The 18102-nt window shown below is 58.2% G+C and overlaps 11 protein-coding genes across 11 annotated transcripts; 6 read left to right on the top strand and 5 right to left on the bottom strand.

Moving 5' to 3' along the window:
- Positions 1 to 801: 801 nt before the first annotated feature.
- On the top strand, positions 802 to 1754 carry IE81DRAFT_369493 (hypothetical protein; the record flags this gene model as incomplete). The annotated part of the gene is made up of 3 exons (XM_025517246.1): positions 802 to 1039; positions 1149 to 1286; positions 1376 to 1754. The coding sequence occupies exons 1-3, from the start codon at positions 858 to 860 to the stop codon at positions 1752 to 1754; spliced, it is 699 nt and encodes a 232-aa protein (XP_025366056.1). The 5' UTR covers positions 802 to 857.
- IE81DRAFT_64240 (hypothetical protein) lies at positions 1737 to 2534 on the top strand. Its single transcript, XM_025517505.1, has one exon. The coding sequence runs from the start codon at positions 1886 to 1888 to the stop codon at positions 2360 to 2362; it is 477 nt and encodes a 158-aa protein (XP_025366057.1). The 5' UTR covers positions 1737 to 1885; the 3' UTR covers positions 2363 to 2534.
- Positions 2535 to 2751: 217 nt separating this feature from the next.
- On the top strand, positions 2752 to 3869 carry IE81DRAFT_332716 (hypothetical protein; the record flags this gene model as incomplete). Its single annotated transcript, XM_025515337.1, has 4 exons — positions 2752 to 2912; positions 2979 to 3116; positions 3204 to 3441; positions 3612 to 3869. 4 exons carry the CDS (start codon positions 2752 to 2754, stop codon positions 3867 to 3869), a joined length of 795 nt encoding a protein of 264 aa, XP_025366058.1.
- Positions 3870 to 5110: 1241 nt separating this feature from the next.
- On the bottom strand, positions 5111 to 5660 carry IE81DRAFT_64245 (hypothetical protein). The gene has a single exon (XM_025517506.1). It carries the CDS (start codon positions 5597 to 5599, stop codon positions 5147 to 5149), a length of 453 nt encoding a protein of 150 aa, XP_025366059.1. The 5' UTR covers positions 5600 to 5660; the 3' UTR covers positions 5111 to 5146.
- A 572-nt stretch (positions 5661 to 6232) lies between these two features.
- On the top strand, positions 6233 to 8051 carry IE81DRAFT_64248 (LIP-domain-containing protein). Its single transcript, XM_025517507.1, has 3 exons — positions 6233 to 6514; positions 6582 to 7094; positions 7180 to 8051. The coding sequence occupies exons 1-3, from the start codon at positions 6370 to 6372 to the stop codon at positions 7947 to 7949; spliced, it is 1428 nt and encodes a 475-aa protein (XP_025366060.1). The 5' UTR covers positions 6233 to 6369; the 3' UTR covers positions 7950 to 8051.
- Positions 8052 to 8784, bottom strand: IE81DRAFT_64249 (hypothetical protein). Its single transcript, XM_025517508.1, has one exon. It carries the CDS (start codon positions 8630 to 8632, stop codon positions 8153 to 8155), a length of 480 nt encoding a protein of 159 aa, XP_025366061.1. The 5' UTR covers positions 8633 to 8784; the 3' UTR covers positions 8052 to 8152.
- On the bottom strand, positions 8785 to 9393 carry IE81DRAFT_64250 (hypothetical protein). The gene has a single exon (XM_025517509.1). The coding sequence runs from the start codon at positions 9267 to 9269 to the stop codon at positions 8937 to 8939; it is 333 nt and encodes a 110-aa protein (XP_025366062.1). The 5' UTR covers positions 9270 to 9393; the 3' UTR covers positions 8785 to 8936.
- A 66-nt stretch (positions 9394 to 9459) lies between these two features.
- Positions 9460 to 10837, top strand: IE81DRAFT_369496 (hypothetical protein; the record flags this gene model as incomplete). Its single annotated transcript, XM_025517247.1, has 2 exons — positions 9460 to 10400; positions 10485 to 10837. The coding sequence occupies exons 1-2, from the start codon at positions 9923 to 9925 to the stop codon at positions 10835 to 10837; spliced, it is 831 nt and encodes a 276-aa protein (XP_025366063.1). The 5' UTR covers positions 9460 to 9922.
- IE81DRAFT_64268 (hypothetical protein) lies at positions 10815 to 13420 on the bottom strand. The gene is made up of 2 exons (XM_025517510.1): positions 13059 to 13420; positions 10815 to 12970 (listed from the first exon to the last, which is right to left on the bottom strand). The coding sequence occupies exons 1-2, from the start codon at positions 13101 to 13103 to the stop codon at positions 10901 to 10903; spliced, it is 2115 nt and encodes a 704-aa protein (XP_025366064.1). The 5' UTR covers positions 13104 to 13420; the 3' UTR covers positions 10815 to 10900.
- Positions 13421 to 13443: 23 nt separating this feature from the next.
- Positions 13444 to 13860, top strand: IE81DRAFT_327044 (hypothetical protein). The gene has a single exon (XM_025514991.1). The coding sequence runs from the start codon at positions 13630 to 13632 to the stop codon at positions 13810 to 13812; it is 183 nt and encodes a 60-aa protein (XP_025366065.1). The 5' UTR covers positions 13444 to 13629; the 3' UTR covers positions 13813 to 13860.
- A 638-nt stretch (positions 13861 to 14498) lies between these two features.
- On the bottom strand, positions 14499 to 16667 carry IE81DRAFT_350657 (hypothetical protein; the record flags this gene model as incomplete). The annotated part of the gene is made up of 1 exon (XM_025516579.1): positions 14499 to 16667. The coding sequence occupies one exon, from the start codon at positions 16665 to 16667 to the stop codon at positions 14499 to 14501; it is 2169 nt and encodes a 722-aa protein (XP_025366066.1).
- Between the last annotated feature and the right edge of the window lie 1435 nt (positions 16668 to 18102).

Below are 18102 nucleotides of genomic sequence, written 5' to 3' on the forward strand. Positions count from 1 at the left end.
CAATCATGCAACATATTGCCTGCTCGAGCCCGTCGGAAGGAAGTCCCCGTCCTGTACAAGTCGGGCTCTCAAGGGAGAACGCTGATCGGCAATCACGGCGAGCTCCGCACGCTCGTAACCGGACGCAGTCAGCCAGCTGTCATGACCCGCGTGGGAGCGCCGGTTTCCGTAATGAGCATACGACGAGAAGGGACTGCTCCCTCGATTTCCAATGACGCTCATGCTGCTGTGCGACTTCGTTGTGATCAACCGGATGTGCGCGGTCCGAAGCGAGATTTCGCTAGACCGCGGCTGGGGGATTGTGCCCGTCACAACTTGATTAGCGTTTACCGGATTTGCGCGGCGCAATGTCGAGAACAAGGTGCCCCTTAAATTCGAGTCCGTCCCCATAACGGGCCGGCGTGCCCGTCCACCAATGAAACTACGTGCTTCGCAAACACGCAAACAGCCTCGAAGCGGCTTGCCAAGCTGAAAGCCTGCAATGGCGGCGGCATTAAAGGAATGTTCGGGGTTCCTAGTCTCCCGACGAGCTACGCAAAGCGACCCGAAATGTGTACATGCTTGCTACTATCTGCTGCGCATACAGGTTCGGCACTGTGAAGACGCTCGGGGTCCACTTGTGATGCCTCATCCGTCGACTCCGCTGGTGAAGACAAGCCACACGACATGCAGCTTGGCATGTCTTGGTGCTGACGTGGCGCTCGTCCTAGTCCCGGATTCTTTTCGATGTCTGCGGTATAAAGGCGCGGAGCACCTGCCCCGGTCCGCCTCTTTCACCCCACGCCCCACCTCTCATCCCTGCCTTCTCCTCCTCGTCGAATCATCTCATCACCCGTACCTCCTAACATCCTCTCAACATGCAGCTTCGCAACTTCTCTCTTCTGCCCCTCGTGGCTCTGGTCACTCTGATGCTGAGCGCGGCATCGCAGGTGCACGCCTGGAACAAAGCGACCCGGCAGCTCGAGGGACACGTCGAGTCCATGAACGGCCACATTAAGACTTTACACTCGTCGTTTGTTGCATACCTCGGCGGTGACCTGTGAGTAGGCGTGACGCCAGCTTGAAGAACGATGAGCATGGCCGTAGAATAAGGGGACAGCTCCCGAGTGCCTCGACAGCTGACTTACTCGCCTATACCGTACATACAGTGGTCAGACTGGCACCGCTGTGGAAGCTCTGGGCAACCTGACCACCGACCTTCACTCTGCTTCTAACGACTTGTCCGTCTTTGAGATCAAGATTCAGGGAGAAGACGTCAAGGATATCCTCGCCGATCTCCAAGTTGGGTGAGTATTCGCAGTGGTGTGGAGCCAGCACGTCATCGCCCCTAGTGCTGGTGAAGTTGCTGATCTGCTGCTGCCCCGCACGATCGCAGTCAGACCGAAGTCAGCAAAGTCGTGAATGCTCTCATCGGAGCCAAGGAGCTTCTGAAATCGAGCCAGAACGACTTCTTCATCAAGCAATTCTTGCCCCCACTCGGACGCGCCTTCAACAGCTTCTCGACTCTCGTGGCTATTCAGGCCGACAAGAAGTATGCCGATGCCTTGGACAAGACTTCTTCCGGAACCGTGGCTTGGATCAACTTTGGTCTTGTCAGCTTCGGCTTGGCTCGCATCAGCGCCGACTGGCTCCCAAGCTTTGGCCCTGCTCCCTGCGACAGCTACAACGAGGACAAGCAGCACTGCAAGAAGGTCGCGCTGGCTCCTCTGAAGAAGCGTGGTCTGGCTCCCGAGATTCGTGCTGACCGCATGTGAATGAAGTCGTGGCCACTCGTCGACGGCGCGCTGCAGCATGCCGGTCCAAACGCAACAGCCCTTGGCAAAATGCCAGACCTTTGCAGAGGTGCCATTGCGATGACCTTCCGAGAGATTACCTTGACCAATACATGCCACTTGTCCTTTCATTGTCAAAATGCGACATGTTTTGCCGAGCTCAACTCCAGGTGTGCTCCTTTCATCGTGAGCTCAATGTACTCCAAACACAGCAGACTGTGAAGCGAGTGAGCTTCTGCTCGCGAGTGCGCATGCGAAGGCGATTTTGTTGGCCTGCCTCACGGGTCAGCGATCCCTACAGCAGCCTTGGTGAATTCCAAGGGAGTGCACGGAATTCAGGCATACCAGCGAGCGCTAGCCGCGAGTCGCAGGCGGCAGGCAGACAGGTTCGAGTCGCGCCTCGAGCGACTCGCGCACCTCCGAAGTTGAGTGGTGGCTCCGCGGTCAAAGTTCGACCGCGGAGCGAAGCGAAGATCTTCTACCGCCGAAACTCCATGACGGACCGCTATGCGTTCGCTGGCTGCGCCAAGTCGCGACAGGAACATCAAGTAGAAGACTGCGCGATGCATCAGCTTCACGCGGTTGCCTAGCAGAGCTTGGCGTCCTGCGAGAGTTTGAGCCAGCGACGCACTGCGCTCACTGCGATGCCACTCTGTTTGAGCAGACAATTTGCACCGGTAAGTATTGCGCAACGCTGGTCTGAGTGCAGAGAAGATTCGGGGAGAAATGCGCAGCCAGCGACGCCAGCACAGTCAGCAAAACACACAGGCAACAATGGCAAGCATGTATGCCGTGCCGCCACGTACAAGAAGGCGAAAGAAGCGACCTTAAAGAACGGTCGCTTTCCTCCTACGCGCCTGGTCGTTTTCCCACCCCTCCGTCCGCACCACCTCGATCGTATCCTGCTCACCCACATCCAGTCGTAATCTGACGCTATCGCCGCCCCCTCTCCTCACGCTCCCAAATCGCCCACTCCATCATGCGTCTGCTTGTTCCATTCGTGATCCTGAGCATTGTGCTCGTCCAGGGCACCGCTGCTTGGAACCCGACCACGAGAAAGTTGGAGGAGACCGTAGGCTCGATGAACGAGCACATTGGAGCACTGCTCTCATCCTTCTCCAAGTACCTCGCCGGCGATCTGTAAGTCTCGACACTCTTGCTCCTCTCTTGTGCGCACCCTGACGCCAGCACTTGCGATTGTTCCAGTTCTCAGACTGGTTTGGCCGTCGCGGCTGTCACCAACTTGACCGCAGATCTCCACACTGCTGTGAATGACCTCGCATCGCCCGAGGTTGAAGTCCAGGGCGAAGACGTCCAGGACATCTTGGTGCTTCTTGGCTATGCGTGAGTGCCTTCGGCTACTCGACGTACATAGATCCATTGATCGGTGCATGCGCTGACCATGGACTCGCCAATGATTCCACTTCGCAGCTCCGGCAACGTCACCGCGACTGTCCAGGCGCTGGTGCAGAATCAAGACCGAATGAAGAAGAGCGGTGTCGACGGATTCGTGGACCAGCTCCTCCCTCCTCTCGGCCGCGCTTTCAAGACCTTCTCCTCTCTAGTCACCATCCAGTCTGACAAGAAATACCGCAACCAACTCTACGAGGCCACCGCAATCATCGTAGCGTGGATCAACTTTGGGCTGGTGGCTTTTGGCAACTCGAGAGTGAGCGGAGACTGGCCTGTCGGAGATGTCGACCATCCTTTCGACCCTCAACCTTGCGACGGCTACCAGGACAAAGGTGAAGAGTGTCGAGAGCTCCAGCAGCCACCAGCAGCGGCCTAATCGAAATGCCGACGATCTCGATCGGTATACTGATTTGACGTTGACCGCAGAGCGCTTCCTTGGCTGGGTCGAGTCGCCGCATGCTGCGTGGTGCGGAGCTCGACGCCTCTGAAAGTCGCGTTCAAGCTGCCTCACGCTCCTCCAGAAACCCCATCCAAGCCCCTCCTCAGACCAATGTGCCCAACCTGTTCAGCCTCACTTCCGAATTCCATTCCAATGCCATACGCGAACTCGCGCCCCTACCAAGCGCGTCCCTGAATGCGAGAGGGCACGCACATTCGCTCTTAGTGCGAGTTACTGCGCCTTGAGAGGGGAATGAAGGTGAGACCTCTCGTAGAATGCCTATCTGCGATGCGCTGGTCCACGTGCGTCGGCTCCTGACGCGATCCGCGCGCGCACGCTCCTGTTCGCAAACAAGACGTAATTGAGGAAACTTCGACGTGGAGCCCCCTTCCGACAGCTCCGCTCGGGTCGGTGTTGTGAGATAGCATGACAGCGCGTCGATCCTCATGTCATCCCCTCGCGGCGGATTGATGCCTCCCCACACCTTGCGCATGCTCTCGTTGATCTTGTGGCCCGAGAGTGGACTGTGCCATGCGGTTCTCGAAAATGTTGCCGATCCCCGTCGATGTGACGCGATCAACCTGCAAGGCGGACGCTCGCTAAGAGAAGTCCTTGCGATCCTGCCTGCGTTGCTGGGGGTCAGTCACGAGTGTCCGGCCTCGAGGTGCGAGCCGCCGCAGCACGTAATTGCTGACGGAAGCACCGAAAGCGTCATGGAGCAGGGTCGCAAACGAACCGCGCAGTCGTCCTTGATCCGTGATGCGAGTTCCGCGCCTCTCGATCGATTCACAGCAACGTGAACATGGTGGAAAGACAGCTTCGGAGGATTCCGCCCATGCATGCGAGGGTGATGGATGATGCATCCGGCCCGGGCCCGTCCAACCCACCGTGGACTGGACTCAGTCGCTGATGCCGTCCAGCCCACCGTAGACTTGATTGACTCTCTGGCTGCAGAACCACGCATCTTTGTGCGGCTCGCACGCGCCCCGAGCCACGTTTTCGAATGCCAAGGAACGACGAGCGCAGTGCCGACATTGGAGGGCGAGCAAAGTGAGGTGACTTGGCTTGAGGCAGCGCTGCAATTCCGACGTAGGTACGGGGACTTGCCTACCTGGGTGGCTTGAGCTAATGCAGTGATGCTGTGCCGCGCGGCAGAAAACTGCTGCTGTGTCAGCAATCGCAATAGGGCCGGCCGATTCGAGCGCGACGAGAAGTTCGCGAAGGGATTGGTTGCCGTCATGAAAGGGTCAGTCAGTGAGCGTGCGCGCGCGCGCAAGCTCCTGTGCGTCCAGCAGAGCCGACTTCGACGCGACCGCTTAGCGCGGATGGGCCTGCTGGCGTGCATCGGTTCATGCATACGCTTTGCAGCTCCGCTCTGATTGTTTGCGGAGCGTGACAGGAGCAAGAGCAATGCCCTTTTCTGGCCTCGCATCAGTGCATCGCGTGAAAGGGGATCCGACGGCGAATGGCGCGCCTGAGGCCAAGGGTCGTGCAATAGCTCTGGCGCGTGCGAATCGGGGGATCATGGCTGTTCTGCGCGTGCAGGGGCGCACGCGCCCTTCAGCAAGCAAATAGAAAAGTCGGCTAGTTTTGATGCCGCTCCTAGCGAAGGCGGAGTTTTGCCTCCCGCCCCTTCCGCGTTTTCTCTTGCTTTATCATGGCCCCCTTCGCCCTTACTACGTCTTGACGTTTTCCATCCTCGCGCACTGCAAAGAGGCACGAGCAGAGCTTCGAGTCCCGTTGACGCGATCGGACACGTCCCTCCCTCGTCGGGCGAGCACGCTGCTCTATCCGGAACCAGTCCTGGAGAGCCTAGCTCGCTTCGATGGTCGTGCGCCGTCGGAGTGTTCATATGAATGAGCGTTGCGTGGTCGCTGCGCGAGAGCAGAGGTGGAGCTGGGCGCGAAGTCTCGCAGTGGACAATGCCGTTTCGGCAAGACGCAAGCGAGCTCGTAAATGTCCAGTCGTACCTCATTTCTGCCTGCTTGCGTAACGAATGAGAAAGAGATTCGACAGCTCATATACCCAGACATTCGTCAACTTAGCATGATCAACCAGGAGCGGCTGCTCAAGGCGACTCGAGCAAATGAGCTCGTGTGTTTTAGAGGGTGCAGGTGCCTGCAGCTCCTTTCCAGGATAGCGCGGAAATTTTCCCACCAAGCAGCGCGGCGGCTAGCATGCAAGCCTCTGTGCGAATCCAGTAGGGCTTGGCAGGTTGGTGCACTTCGGCAGCGGGCCGGTCACGCAACGCGCAACGCGCATCCGCACACGTTTCCGCTCCTTTCCCATCATGCGTCCAAATGACAAGACCCTCACGGCGATCCCTTCATTTCGCCTCGGATGGACATGAGACACTGGAGAGAAATCTTTTGTCGAAGCCCTGCCCCTTGAGCATCGGCTGACCTGACGGGCCCCTTCATTCGCTTCCCGTTGCAACAGACTCTCTTTTCTGCTTCGTCGCCCAAGCCCATCTTCTAAGGTTTCGTCCCTGTCTTGCCCGACGCCCGCTCCGAACCTTGTATAGACTTTTGACCGTTCCACCGCCGCTCTGTGACTGGTAGGCTCTTGTAACAGGAGGATCCAAATCTGTCAAGACCGACACTGCTCCACATCCGGCGCATCTTTAAGAGGCCCAGTCGCACGCTCGATTCGCCAATCCGCTCCGCTTCGACCACGATCCTCCAGCTTTCCTTCCTCTCCATCTTTTTGGCTCACCTTCCCCCCCAACCCCTTCCCTCGATCGTCATGCAGACGCTCGCATTCGCGGCCAAGCTGCTCGCGGCATGCTCGCTCGCCATCTACACATTCTCTATGCCCTCCAACGCGCGACTATTGGACCCACGACAAGCTAATGGCTTTGTCTCTCCCTCCGTCGATCCCTTCTACAGAGGTGCGTAGCTCCACAAGGTCGCGCGGCTAGCTCGCAGCTGACCCTCATTCTCCGTTTCCTCATCAAGTGCCGGCCAATATCTCGAGCTACAAGCCTGGAGATGTGATTCGCTCGCGCAAGGTCTCGACGTACGCCACGTCGGCCAAGACGAGCTACCAGGTGCTGTACGCCTCTTCGCTCGCCAACACCACCACCTACGACGTGGCAACAGACGCTACCGTCACGACGCTGCTCTCGCCCTACTTCCCAGCAGCCGGACCGATGAAGATCTGGGGACTCGCCCTGCCCATCGACTCGACCGGCAAAGACTGTCAATCCTCCTTTTCTTTCCAGCTCGGCGCTCTATCCAAAGCCAAAGTTACCGCCTTTCCAGCCATCTTTGGTGTGATCTCAAACTACGCCCTCAACAAGGGCTGGTACGTATCGGTCCCCGACTATATGGGAAGCCAAGCTACGTGGATCAGCGGCAACGGCGAAGGTTTCGGCATGCTGGATGGTGTTCGAGTCGTGGCCAATCACAAGGAGACCGTCGGCTCAAAGTCCACCAAGGACGCCAAGATTGCCATCTACGGCTACTCGGGTGAGTCGACGCTTGCTCGCGCTCGGCTGGGTGTGTGCGCCAAGTCACGCAACTGACAAGGCGCATTCCCTCTCACTTTCCGCAGGTGGAGCGCATGCCGTCTCTTGGGCAGGTCAGCTTCACCGTTCGTACGCTCCAGCGCTCAACCTCGTCGGAGTCGTGTCTGGCGGTATCCCCGTGGATGTCAAGGAGATGCTCTCCCAATTGAACAAGGGCACGTTCAGCGGCTTTGTGCTCGGTAGCATCGCCGGTGTAGCAGCAGCCACTCCAAAGCTGCAAACCTGGCTGGATACCAACCTGAACGCGCAAGGCAAAAAGGATATCTACGCTACGAGAGCCACGGGAGGTGACTCTCAGTGCATTCTCGACTTGCTGCTCAGAAACCTGAACAAGGACATCAACTCGTACTTTGCCAACAAGGACTGGCAAAATGATCCTACCGTCAGCAGCTCCTTGGACGAGAATACTCTGGGCTACGGATCGGAAGGCCAGATCCCCGGCACGCTGCCCCAGCTCATCCTCCAGTCCCAGACCGACGAGATCATCTCGCCTGCCCAAGTGCAGTCCTATGTCGACTCGCAGTGCGCGGGCGGTGCGAATATCAATTACCAAAAAATTGGCACTGGAGAGCACATCGCTACCGCTTTCCAAACCTTGCCAATCGCTCTGCAATGGACCAGCGGTGTGCTGGACGGGACGCTGAAGCAGTCCGGCTGCCAAACCACCGATACGCCCTTCTTGCCCCTGCTGAGTCAGAACAAGGACGCCAACAAGATCCTGGGCGTCGATATCGTTAGCGCACTCAAAAAGTACGAAGGAACCGACTTTGGATTCAACGGCATCAAATTCAAGTAGGCACAAGCAGGGCCAGCCCGTCCCCTTTGCGCGCATCCGGCTAGCAAGTCCGGCCATTGGACGGGCCCGCATCACACCCCACACAACACTACCTACTCACCTGGACAATCGTTTCATCCCCCCCCCTCTGGCTTGCAGCCATCCTTCGTCTTCGCCCTTGCGCCTTGTATTATCGTCCCCCCCACCTTTTCACAGCTCCAACGTCATCCATCCGCTCCAGGAGCACTTCCTGGCCCGCATTCTCGCCGAAGATCCATCCTCTCCGCTCGCATGTCGCACCTCGTACGTCGCAGACGGCTGCTCGCGATCCGCGATGCGCAATGGTACATCCATCTCGTCTGACGTCGTGTCAGCCGCTTATGCCGAGCCTGTACGAAACGTGTCTTGCGCCTGCCTGAGTCCCCGCATACATGGTCGGCAATGTCCCTCCGCGCCCAGAAAGGGGGCTTTGGTAGCGCAATCGATGCTGATTGACCCGTTTCATCCGCTGTTTCCCTGCTGTAGTGCCACTTGATCGGCGCCGCTCCGCATTGCCGGTCGCCAATTTGTCCATGGCGCAAATCTTGGCATGCACGCCGGCCATTCGCACCGCTCCGCAATGCCGTCAGACCAAAAGCCACACCGGCAGCCTTCGAGTTCTCTGCGTTCCTTGTGTGCCGTGAAATCTGCCGCACCGGCTTCATCTCGCCAGGCAGTAGGATCCCTCAGTAGCGCCTTCGATGGCGCATACATGCCGACCTCTGAGGTTGAGTGGCGTCGTTGGAGACCGCAGATCTTGCTGGCCCATCGACGGAAGCATTCATGCGGTGGTGGATGCCACATGTGTGGGCTGGTCAAAGGAAAGGGGAAGACGCTGGACGCTGTCGTCGGCGTCGGCGTCGGCGTCGGCGTTGGCGTGGACGCTGTCGTTGAGGTGAGGTGATCCTGCCTACAGCGAGATGAGGCTCACGCATGGCTGGGACAGCCGACAGCCGACATGCCTGACCTCTATCCAGGCGTCACGGCGTGCATTCGGATCTGCAAGCGCTCATGCGCTAGCAACTTTGCAAAGCTTGACAGGAGGGGTGTGGATCGAGCCCATCGCGGCGCCGTTTGGGCCGCGTGAAGATGGCTGACCCGGTCGGTGCGTTTGCAGCTCACATGAGCGCCTGGCTGAAGCTGATAGGCCGGCGCAAAGATCACAGACCGAGCCTCCGTGCGCTGGATTGAACGAGGTAGGAGGCTCTGCAGTGTGAGGGAGGAAGAGGGGCAGTCACTAGTGTGAGAGGGGAAGAGAAGGCAGAAAGGGTAGGCCTTGCTCAAAGCGGGGAAACACAGCATCAGCGCCAAATGCGAGCGTGACCTTGCTGCACTGAGTCACGTGAACGACCGGCCCACAATGGAACTCCGCGGCGTGCCGCACCGCCGCTCACGCGCTCAGACGCGCGTGAGCAGCAGGCGGAGGGATCGGAGAAGAAAGACGGAGACTTTTTTTGTTCGAAGGTGCTTCCTTCGCTTTGAGAAGGCACCACGATGCATGCGCAACGATGGTGAGCGTGTGCGCGTGAGGGGACCAGCACTTTCTGAGCTGGAGGGCGGCATCTTTAGACACGATCGCGATGCGCGGACGGCGAGAGAGGGAAACGGAGAGCGGGAACGGAGGCGGAGGCGGAGACGGAGACGGAGACGGAGACGGAGACTTATACAGGGACGGAGAGTTGTTCGGGGTGGTGAGAGGTGGCGTGGGCGCTGATACGGTAGCTTGAGCCGCCGCGATCGCCTAGAGGCAATCTCGCGAGGTATGATTGTTCTGCCTACCGAAGCTCTACGCCATTCGAGAGAGATATAAAGTGGGCGCCCCCTCACCCACCGCCATTGTCGATGTCCAGTTCCTCATCACCGGCACACACACGCGCGCAAGCATCTCCTCCAATCTCAAGCCACATCTCCAGCAGCTAGCTCGTACATCACGCCACGCAAAACCGATCGAATCAATGAAGATTGTCATCCTTGGAGCGTCTAGAGGATGCGGACTCGCGCTCTTGAAGCGTCTAGTGTTCGATGACGCAGCAGCATCGCAGCACACCATCCATCTCCTCCTTCGCAACCCCTCCTCTTTCAGCCAACACCTCTGCACGCTAGGCATGTCATTGCCGTCCAGCGTACACCTGCATCAAGCCGATGCGCTCTCCATCTCCTCTCTTTCTTGCGCCTTCCAATCCATTCGAAAACACGGCGGCAAGGTGGACCTGATCGTCTCTTCGCTCGGAGCTGTGCCTGTTTTCGAGTGGAAGAGTGGACTGAAACCTCGACTGCAAGCAGGTTTGGAGAGGATCTGCGCCGATGGAACAAAGAACTTGCTCGATGTGATGCGGGACTCGACGGCCCCCACGCCCGCGTTGATCGTGGTCAGTTCCAACGGTATCGGCCAAGAATCGCTAGAGAGGCTGCCTTGGATTCTGAAATTCTTCTGTGAGTGTCGAGATGAGGCCCCGATGCGGCCATGCTGTCCCAACAGAGCTCGCAGCTGACGATGTAACTCCCGACCTGCTCCAGATCACCATCTATTGACCCATCCGCATGCCGACAAGCACGAGATGGAAGAGCTGTTGCACAGAGCGTACGGACTGCACTCCGACGACTTTAACCCCAGCGCCAAATCCAGCTCGGAGCGCTCCGCCGCGCCCTTTGATCCTTCGAAGCTCCTCATCGTTCGACCTTCCCTGCTGACCTCCGGTGCTCGGACCGGGAAATACCGCATTTCAGAGGCAGGAAGCACGTTGGACAGTGCGTGGACCATCTCGAGAGAAGATGTGGGTCACTTCATCGCCGAGAGCATCAACGAAAGCGCCGGCGAGGCTGGATCAAACGCGCTCAATAGGAGCGGAGCTTACGTGGTAAGCTACTGAGGAGCTCCTTCTTCGCACGGGAGACCACGTGGACCGCTAGAAGTGCAGGCGAGCTGGGTGTCCTCAGCCAGACTCGAGCTCGGGCGGCATCGCTGCGAGAGCGGCGAGATCTTCCGATCCCCACGGCTCGCCCCACATCGTACTTAATGCGTCCGATACGAATGACGTATCCGCGTCGCCTTCTGCTTCCGATTGTACATACGCGGGGCTGATCGCAATTGTAGATGGTGCATTCGACTGATCAGCAAATCCAGATAGGAAGCGATGCAAGTCCAGGGAGTCCCATTGCGCTGCAGTGAAGCTCGTCGAATCGAGCCCATGTTCAGATTGTTGCGCGACGTTCAGAGGCGGGCCGTCCTGAGGGGGAGTGTTGTCCGCTCGCCACTGCCTTCTCGTCAGGTCAAGGTTGACAATGTTCAACCTCGCTTTGCTCGCTTCGATACCTGCGTTGCCAGCCAGTCTCTCGTGCGCGCAGAGCTGTTCTAGCTCTTTACAGACGGTGAGCGCATTGGGCACGCTTACCCACTCGTTTCGACGCGCGTACTCGAGGAGTGCGACTCCAACTTTGATGAATGAACCAATCAGGAGGCAGATGGTCGGCACGTCATCTGAATCAAGACCCTGCTGATCGGAGATAGCAGGGCCAAAGGAGATTTTGGAAAAAACTCGGTGGTCCTGGCGAGGTGCTTCGAGGAGTTTTGCGAGTCCATGCACTGCCCTCAGATGCGTCCATACAGTTTCCAAGGACTGCCATCCGGTAGTATTGGGCTTCAGCTGGCTTAATGAAAGCCCGATCGCCAAGAGGCTCCGCGCAGCGCTCCCAAACGAGCTCAAAGTCGGGTCTTGGCTCTGCAGCAGTCCCCTGTGCGACTTGCTGTTGCCGACCAGTGAGGCTACCAGACTAGCACTTTGGAAGAGAGGGGACAAGCTGCGCTGCTTGCTGCCGAGTGGTGCGCGAAGCAAGTCGCCGCATGTCCACGCGCCATCGACCTTTGCCGAAAGTCTCTTGAAGACGCTTCTGCAGTCTGCAGCTGTCGATGTGCTGCATGCCAGCGAGAGGAGTGCCCAAATCTCAAAGGATGCGATAGTTGCGCGGAGAAGCGTGGTCGAAGGTGAGGCATGGTCGAGCCTGGACACGTCCCTTTCGAGCAAGTGGCTCGAGAGAGCTAGGTATGCAGTGCCTATCTTGGCGCGTCCTCGGCACATGTGATGCATCGCCAGCATGAGCGAGAGAAGTGACAGCGTTGCAGTCTCGTCGTCGTCCGAAGCAGTGATCACGCATTCCATGAAAGCGCCTTCTGCTTCGCGCAGCAGGCGCTTACTGTCTTCCGCAGTATTGTCCGAGCTCGCATCAAGCTCCAAGGCCTCAGACAAGCTCAAGTGCCACATTGCATTCAGCGACGGCGAGCTTCGTCTTTCCTGCTCCGTCATCAGCTTTGGCTTTTGCGATGCTTCGAGCAGACAAGCGAGCGGATGAAGCTTTTCCCACTTGAGGAAAAGCGCATCCTCTCTGCTGGAGCTGCTCGTGCTCGCCACAGGCTGCACGAACGCGTCCAGATCCAGCTCGTCCCTCTCACCGACCTTGAGCTCATGCGAGTCTCTGGTGAGAGCGATGGCATAGTAGCGGTCCGTCTTGAGCTGCAAATCAGGCGCTAGGTGCGAGATGCACATTTCTAGCAGTGCCGTATTCATCAGCTGAATGATGGCCGGGTATGTGGAGGATCCGCAAGGGATCTGGTCAGCTTCCTCAGCTGCATCCGGGGCGCTGAGATGGGCTTGATGCTGCCGAAACTTCTCGAGAGCAGTCTTGAAGGCCGAGCAAGAAGCGCTCGTATCTCCGCATGACGGCTGGAAAGACGTAGCTGAAGAGGAGGGGACCGGGTGACTGCGCTCGATGCCGACCTGGAAGATGTCGTCATAGGCATCCGAAAGAAGTGCGCCTATGCTCTGCTCACGTCTCCTCGTGGCCGTCGACGCAGGCTTCGACCCGTCTGCCACCGTCGAGCTTGTCCGAGCGCGCTTCAAAGGTCGACCCATCACCGCTCGATCATCGTGAATGCATTCCTGACCGCGAGCCAGGCAAGCCTGACACGGCACTTGCTGAATGCCGTCCTGAGGCGCAGGCACACATTTCTGAAGCAGCGAACAAGGCCATCAGCGTCAGGTGACACAAGAAAGTCACGCGGTGCAGGCAGCTGCACCCCGAAGCTTCCGCACTCACCAATTTGCGTGCGCGGCAGAAGCGGCAGGATGCTCGGGCAGGCATGGCATCGCTGACACTGCTGCTATCTATCGAAGGCGCCTGTCTAGCGGTGCAACACGAACCGCACGCAAAGGCCTGCAACGCCGATTGGAGCGCGCGCTTCGAGGTGGCATCGTGGTCGCAAGCCAAGAACGCCGGGCCCAAGTCATACGGGATCTTTGCTCAGCAGCAGCCTGCCTGCCTCCCGTCGCTGCTTTGCTGCGCTTTTGCCCTCGACTTGTTGCAAATGCAGGCACCGCGCGCGCGTGCATCCACCGCGTGTCCGCTATACGCGCTGCTGCACAGCAGCACCCGCGGCGAACGATCAAAAGCAAAAAAGGATTGTGCGCGCGCAAGGTTCGAACCCGCGGCGCGCGTGTGTGTGTGTGTGATGATATTGTATATCTCACTAGAAACTCTTAATCATTATTTGAATTTCTCTTTCATATTTGCATAGTGTGTGTGGGACGGAGTCGACCGCCGGCGTTTGCGCTCTGTGCCTCCTCCTATTAGTCCGATCCCCGCCACTTGACCGGTTGGCTGGAACTTTATGAACATTCGGCGCAGACTGTCTGATGATCTACCCACTGCAGTGGGCCGGCTGGAGACTACGCGTCGAAGGGGGAGAGCGCAAAGCGCCCCACTAACCCCCCTCTCCGCTGACATCCCTAGACCTCCCCGAAGGGAGGCTTTCCAGAATATCCCAAGGCATCCGCACCCTCTGCCACCGTGAGGTAAATTGGAAAATCCAAGGGTCTAACCGTTACGCTAGGTTCACAAGTACCGACTTGCCGCACAAGGTTTATTCGCGGTATATAAACGCGTCGCCTCCACGCGCATGCAGGCGCGCGCGAGCGCGCGCGCGCCCCCGCGTTGCCTGCAGGGATCGGGGCGTATACCGCCGGCGCTTGAGTTGCACCTTTGTTTGTGGCTTCTGCCGGGCGTTCCACCATTCATGAAGGCTCGCTCTGGCTACGACTTCTTTCATCCTCGACTAGATCGTACAGATGCAATTGCTAATAGAATCCATGTCGTGGTCTTTATACAAGTGAGGCCGGATACAATGGAAGGTGGGCACGGGCACCGCCAGCTTCGAGCAGGTAGCTTGCGCTAGCAGTGCCAGGTGCACGCAGAGACGAGGCAGGAGATCGACTGGGAGGGGCACCGGGATCAAGAGGCTTCGAACGTGTGTAAATTTCGATCGAGGGGGTTCGTGGGGGATGCGGACGTTGTCTTCAGAATACGGAACATTCGTTAAGTAGGGCTTGCTGTCGCGATGGGGACGCTGGTAGCACTGCTAATGGAGCATCTAAGGCTGTGCCTCACCATCGGCGTAATTGGGTCACCTCTTCTTGCTAGGAAGCGGGCGTCGGAGCCTGGGATGGTTGCCGAGACCGAGGAGTGGGCTTCTGACTCCAGTCAGTCCTTGGCTTCATCGCTCGAGGCTGCGGCCTCACGCCTAAGCTCCGGAAGCGTTGAGGTCCCCAGGCGTGTGAGGCGATTGCACTCAATAACCACGCCCGCAGCAAGACATCGCATGTACCTGACGTAGCGCTCGTACCATTCCTTGTGTTGCATTGCGTCGACGCTGTTGTGAAACGCCTGCTTGGGAAGTCCGGGTTCCACATCACGCCACCAGTTCCCGATGACGTCGTCATCTAGGATAGGATCAAATACGTGATGAAACACGTCCTCTGGTGTCAGGTCAGCTGGTAGATCGGCTATCTGCGTCCCTTCGGGCAGTGGTGCCGTCGGCGATGCTTTCCGACGGCGAGGCCAGTCGACCAGCCAGATGACGCCGCATATACCGCCTAGCACGTAGGTAAAGAGGAAGGCAGGGCTGTCGCGAGAGTATCCGAAGCGAAAAAACGTGGCCAACAGCACGCCACCACACATGTACAATAGTTGACCAAGGAGTCCTCCGGCTTTGTACCACCGAATAGACCATAGAACATGAGAAGATGAGCTCCAAGCCAAGATGGCCGTAGTCTCCAAAAATCCTATGAACGTTGGATCGATGCGTTCCTTCAACGTCTGCTGGTCTACATTTAGGCTCTCCCGTTGTTTCAAATATCCATCGAGAAGATAGGGATACGGTTCAGAAGCGAAGTGTTCAGCAAAGTAGATCCTGACGTAAGCGTTGCATTCGTCGACGAAAAGGTCCGTAATTTGGGGTGGAAGGCAGCGCGTTACGACTGCTGTGACCCGATTTCTATCCCTTTTCCCAGACATCCAAACGAGTCTCTGCCGCTGAGCTTTTTGATGGTCACTCTCGAGCTGTTGACGAGAAAGCTCGAAGGCGTCGCGTGAAGGGGCGTAAAGATCGTTGACCCCTGGGTGATGGCTGCCTTCTGGCTGTGCAGCCTGCAAAGGGCGTATGCGACGACGAAGCCCTTCTTGCAAGCCCGGTCGGTCGACTATCTCATTATCGAATGCTTCTTGGGTCTGCGTTCCAGACGTCAATATGCCTTCTGCCGCGGCTTCCTCTTCCAAGCCCGATCGGTCGGCTAATCCATTATCGAATGCTTCTTGGGTCTGCGTTTCAGACGTCAATATGCCTTCTACCGCGGCTTCCTCGTGCAAGCCCGATCGGTCGGCTAATTCATTATCGAATGCTTCTTGGGTCTGTGTTCCAGTCGAGGTGCCTTCCACCGCGGCGACCTCCGCCATCTCCAAGTCTGGAGAACTGTGGAGAGGAGGCGCTTCTAGCAAGCCCGGTCGGTCGGCTATCTCATCATCGAATGCTTCTTGGGTCTGCGTTGCAGACGTCGAGGTGCCTTCTACCGCGGCGACCTCCGCCACCTCCAAGTCTGGAGGACTGTGGAGAGGAAGCGCTTCTTGCGAGCCCGGTCGGTCGCCTATCTCATTATCGAATGCTTCTTGGGTCTGCGTTGCAGACGTCGAGGTGCCTTCTGCCCCAGCGCCCTCCGCCGTTTCCCGATGTGGAAAGCACCACTTAGAAAGGCTTGCTCGCAAGGATCGTTCCTCACCTGCTCTACAAGCGTGAGCCCATTGCATCACATTCGGATTGATATGTAGGCCCTTGCGTTTGGGTCGGGATGACGAGAGTCCTTCGCTCTTGGCAAACTGGTTGGTGTCTCCTGCGCTAGCAATCCGAGACTCTAGATCAATTTGCTCTTGCATCATGGTGATTATCTCTCGTGCGGACACCGGATCTGCAGGCAGCTGAGCAGCCAACGAGAGGCATCTCAGCCGCTGGAAGCTCTGCCATTTTGACTGGGCCGACAACCAACGTATCTCAAATTTCAGAAGGTAGTCATCAGTGTACACACTAGACGACGGAGTGGGCCCCAGTCCCACGGTGCTGGATCGCCCCGCAGCGGACTCCTGGTCCAAGTCTTTATCCCGAAGCTCTGCGTCGATCAGTGCGCCGACCGTTGAAGAATCAAAGACAAATGCCTCTGCGTATTTCTTGAAATACGCGTAACCCTGGTTGCTGAGCTGATCCTTGAGATGGCATTCCTGATAAGCATTCAACCCAGTGATGCTGGCATCCGGAAACTTTGCCGTGGCGTCGCCGGCCTGGGCTCCGTGGTAATACCTACAAAACTCGTCGTGGGCTTGCATGGCCACAGATCAAGCTCGTCAGGTGTTGCAGATTGAGGTTGATGGGGTATGTATGTTGCAGGGCAGCGCCTCGCGCACGGAATGTGGATCAGGCCCAATACAGCCAGAGGAGTGCTGTGCGCGCTGGACCGGGAAGTCGTGTCGAAGTGTCAAACAGCCGATTGATCACGAGGCGTAAAGCGTGAGGTTGCCGGATGATGGTGGAACGCAGTTGAGAGGGGCAGCAATGCTGCAGGTGCGTCTACGACAACGAAGCCTTGTGGAGAGGGTGCATGACTCGTCGCTGGGCGCGATAATCGCTCTGTGTATCAAGGCCACCGATCTGTGTGCATGCGCGCGATCGGCTTTCAAACTCCGTCATGACCGTGCATGGTCGACTTGGCTTGATGCAGCTCCGCGGCACCAGGCGGACAGACATCGTACTGGCCGTGCGGCAGACCAGATGATCTCGCGAGGGTACAGGGAGCTCACAAAGGGCCGGGCATGCAACTTCCCCGCTGGCTTGGCCCGTGGCATGCCCCCGTATATGTCTTTGACATCACGAGGAAGTTGGGCGGTCGTCCAGACGACGTTCCGGGTGCGGGTGTAGATGATAAGGCGGCGCAAAGCAAGAGCTTGACGTCGAGCTCACACGCATAGGAGCAGGTTGCGAAGTCAAGCTGGGCATTCGTGCCCTGATCGTGAATACCTGTACCTAAAGCCTGCTGCCTTTCGTGCGCAGTACGCCTCAAGCTGCATTGGACCCTAGCTGCTGCAGCTCGTGTGCGTTGCCTGTCATGATCTAGGCACGAGACCAGTGCATGCGGACGGCGGAGACCCGAGGCGCGCTCTCATGCCGCGTCAGTGTGAGTCTTGAGGCGAATGAGGGGGGGGGGGGGGGGGGGGGGGGGGGGGGGGGGGGGGGGGGGGGGGGTGGGTCCTGAGGGCAAGCGGAGCGGCCAAGTCGAAGTCCGCCCGCGCGCGTCGAGTTCGAGGGAGACGAGCCCACAGCCGCAGGGCTCGAGCGAACTGAAAGCGCCTTGGTTGCATCAGCTGCAGTCTGACTGGCTTTCCGCTCGAGTTGAATGGCCAAAAGCGGACACCAGGCAAAGTGCCAGCGATGGGGCGAGATGGACCGAGTGAATGGCAGGCAAAAGTATCGCTCCATGACGCTCGCCACAACTCAATCCCCATGACTTCCAACCTCCCACCAACGAAAGACCCTCCAGCCCTGCTCGTACTCAGGCTAAGAGTACTGCGCAGCACGCGAACTTGCACGACGTCCCAAGCAGTGCGAGCACAACTTCCGCATGCCTTCCCATGTTCCAGCCAAGGCGAGTTGTCCAAAGGTCCACCTCCACCTCTGCGCCTCGTCGGAGAGAGCGCCGCCCGTCTCCGAGCGCCCGTCCGATAGACAGCGCAGCAGCGACCCTATCGAGCGCGCAACTCTGAGGGG

Source organism: Ceraceosorus guamensis, assembly GCF_003144195.1.
Source record: "Ceraceosorus guamensis strain MCA 4658 unplaced genomic scaffold IE81scaffold_169, whole genome shotgun sequence".
NCBI classification, from domain to species: domain Eukaryota; kingdom Fungi; phylum Basidiomycota; class Exobasidiomycetes; order Ceraceosorales; family Ceraceosoraceae; genus Ceraceosorus; species Ceraceosorus guamensis.

What these genes read in the sequence shown, in the direction of transcription:
- IE81DRAFT_64240 (XM_025517505.1), top strand. Translation starts at nt 1,886, where the DNA reads ATGCCACTTGTCCTTTCATTGTCAAAATGCGACATGTTTTGCCGAGCT.
- IE81DRAFT_64245 (XM_025517506.1), bottom strand. Translation starts at nt 5,599, where the DNA reads ATGAGGTACGACTGGACATTTACGAGCTCGCTTGCGTCTTGCCGAAAC.
- IE81DRAFT_64248 (XM_025517507.1), top strand. Translation starts at nt 6,370, where the DNA reads ATGCAGACGCTCGCATTCGCGGCCAAGCTGCTCGCGGCATGCTCGCTC. An exon ending in CGTCGATCCCTTCTACAGAG is followed by an intron (nt 6,515 to 6,581) that starts GTGCGTAGCTCC and finishes TTCCTCATCAAG; the next exon opens with TGCCGGCCAATATCTCGAGC. An exon ending in TGCCATCTACGGCTACTCGG is followed by an intron (nt 7,095 to 7,179) that starts GTGAGTCGACGC and finishes CACTTTCCGCAG; the next exon opens with GTGGAGCGCATGCCGTCTCT.
- IE81DRAFT_64249 (XM_025517508.1), bottom strand. Translation starts at nt 8,632, where the DNA reads ATGAAGCCGGTGCGGCAGATTTCACGGCACACAAGGAACGCAGAGAAC.
- IE81DRAFT_64250 (XM_025517509.1), bottom strand. Translation starts at nt 9,269, where the DNA reads ATGCTGTGTTTCCCCGCTTTGAGCAAGGCCTACCCTTTCTGCCTTCTC.
- IE81DRAFT_64268 (XM_025517510.1), bottom strand. Translation starts at nt 13,103, where the DNA reads ATGCCTGCCCGAGCATCCTGCCGCTTCTGCCGCGCACGCAAATTG. An exon ending in TCTGCCGCGCACGCAAATTG is followed by an intron (nt 12,971 to 13,058) that starts GTGAGTGCGGAA and finishes TCGCTGCTTCAG; the next exon opens with AAATGTGTGCCTGCGCCTCA.
- IE81DRAFT_327044 (XM_025514991.1), top strand. Translation starts at nt 13,630, where the DNA reads ATGAACATTCGGCGCAGACTGTCTGATGATCTACCCACTGCAGTGGGC.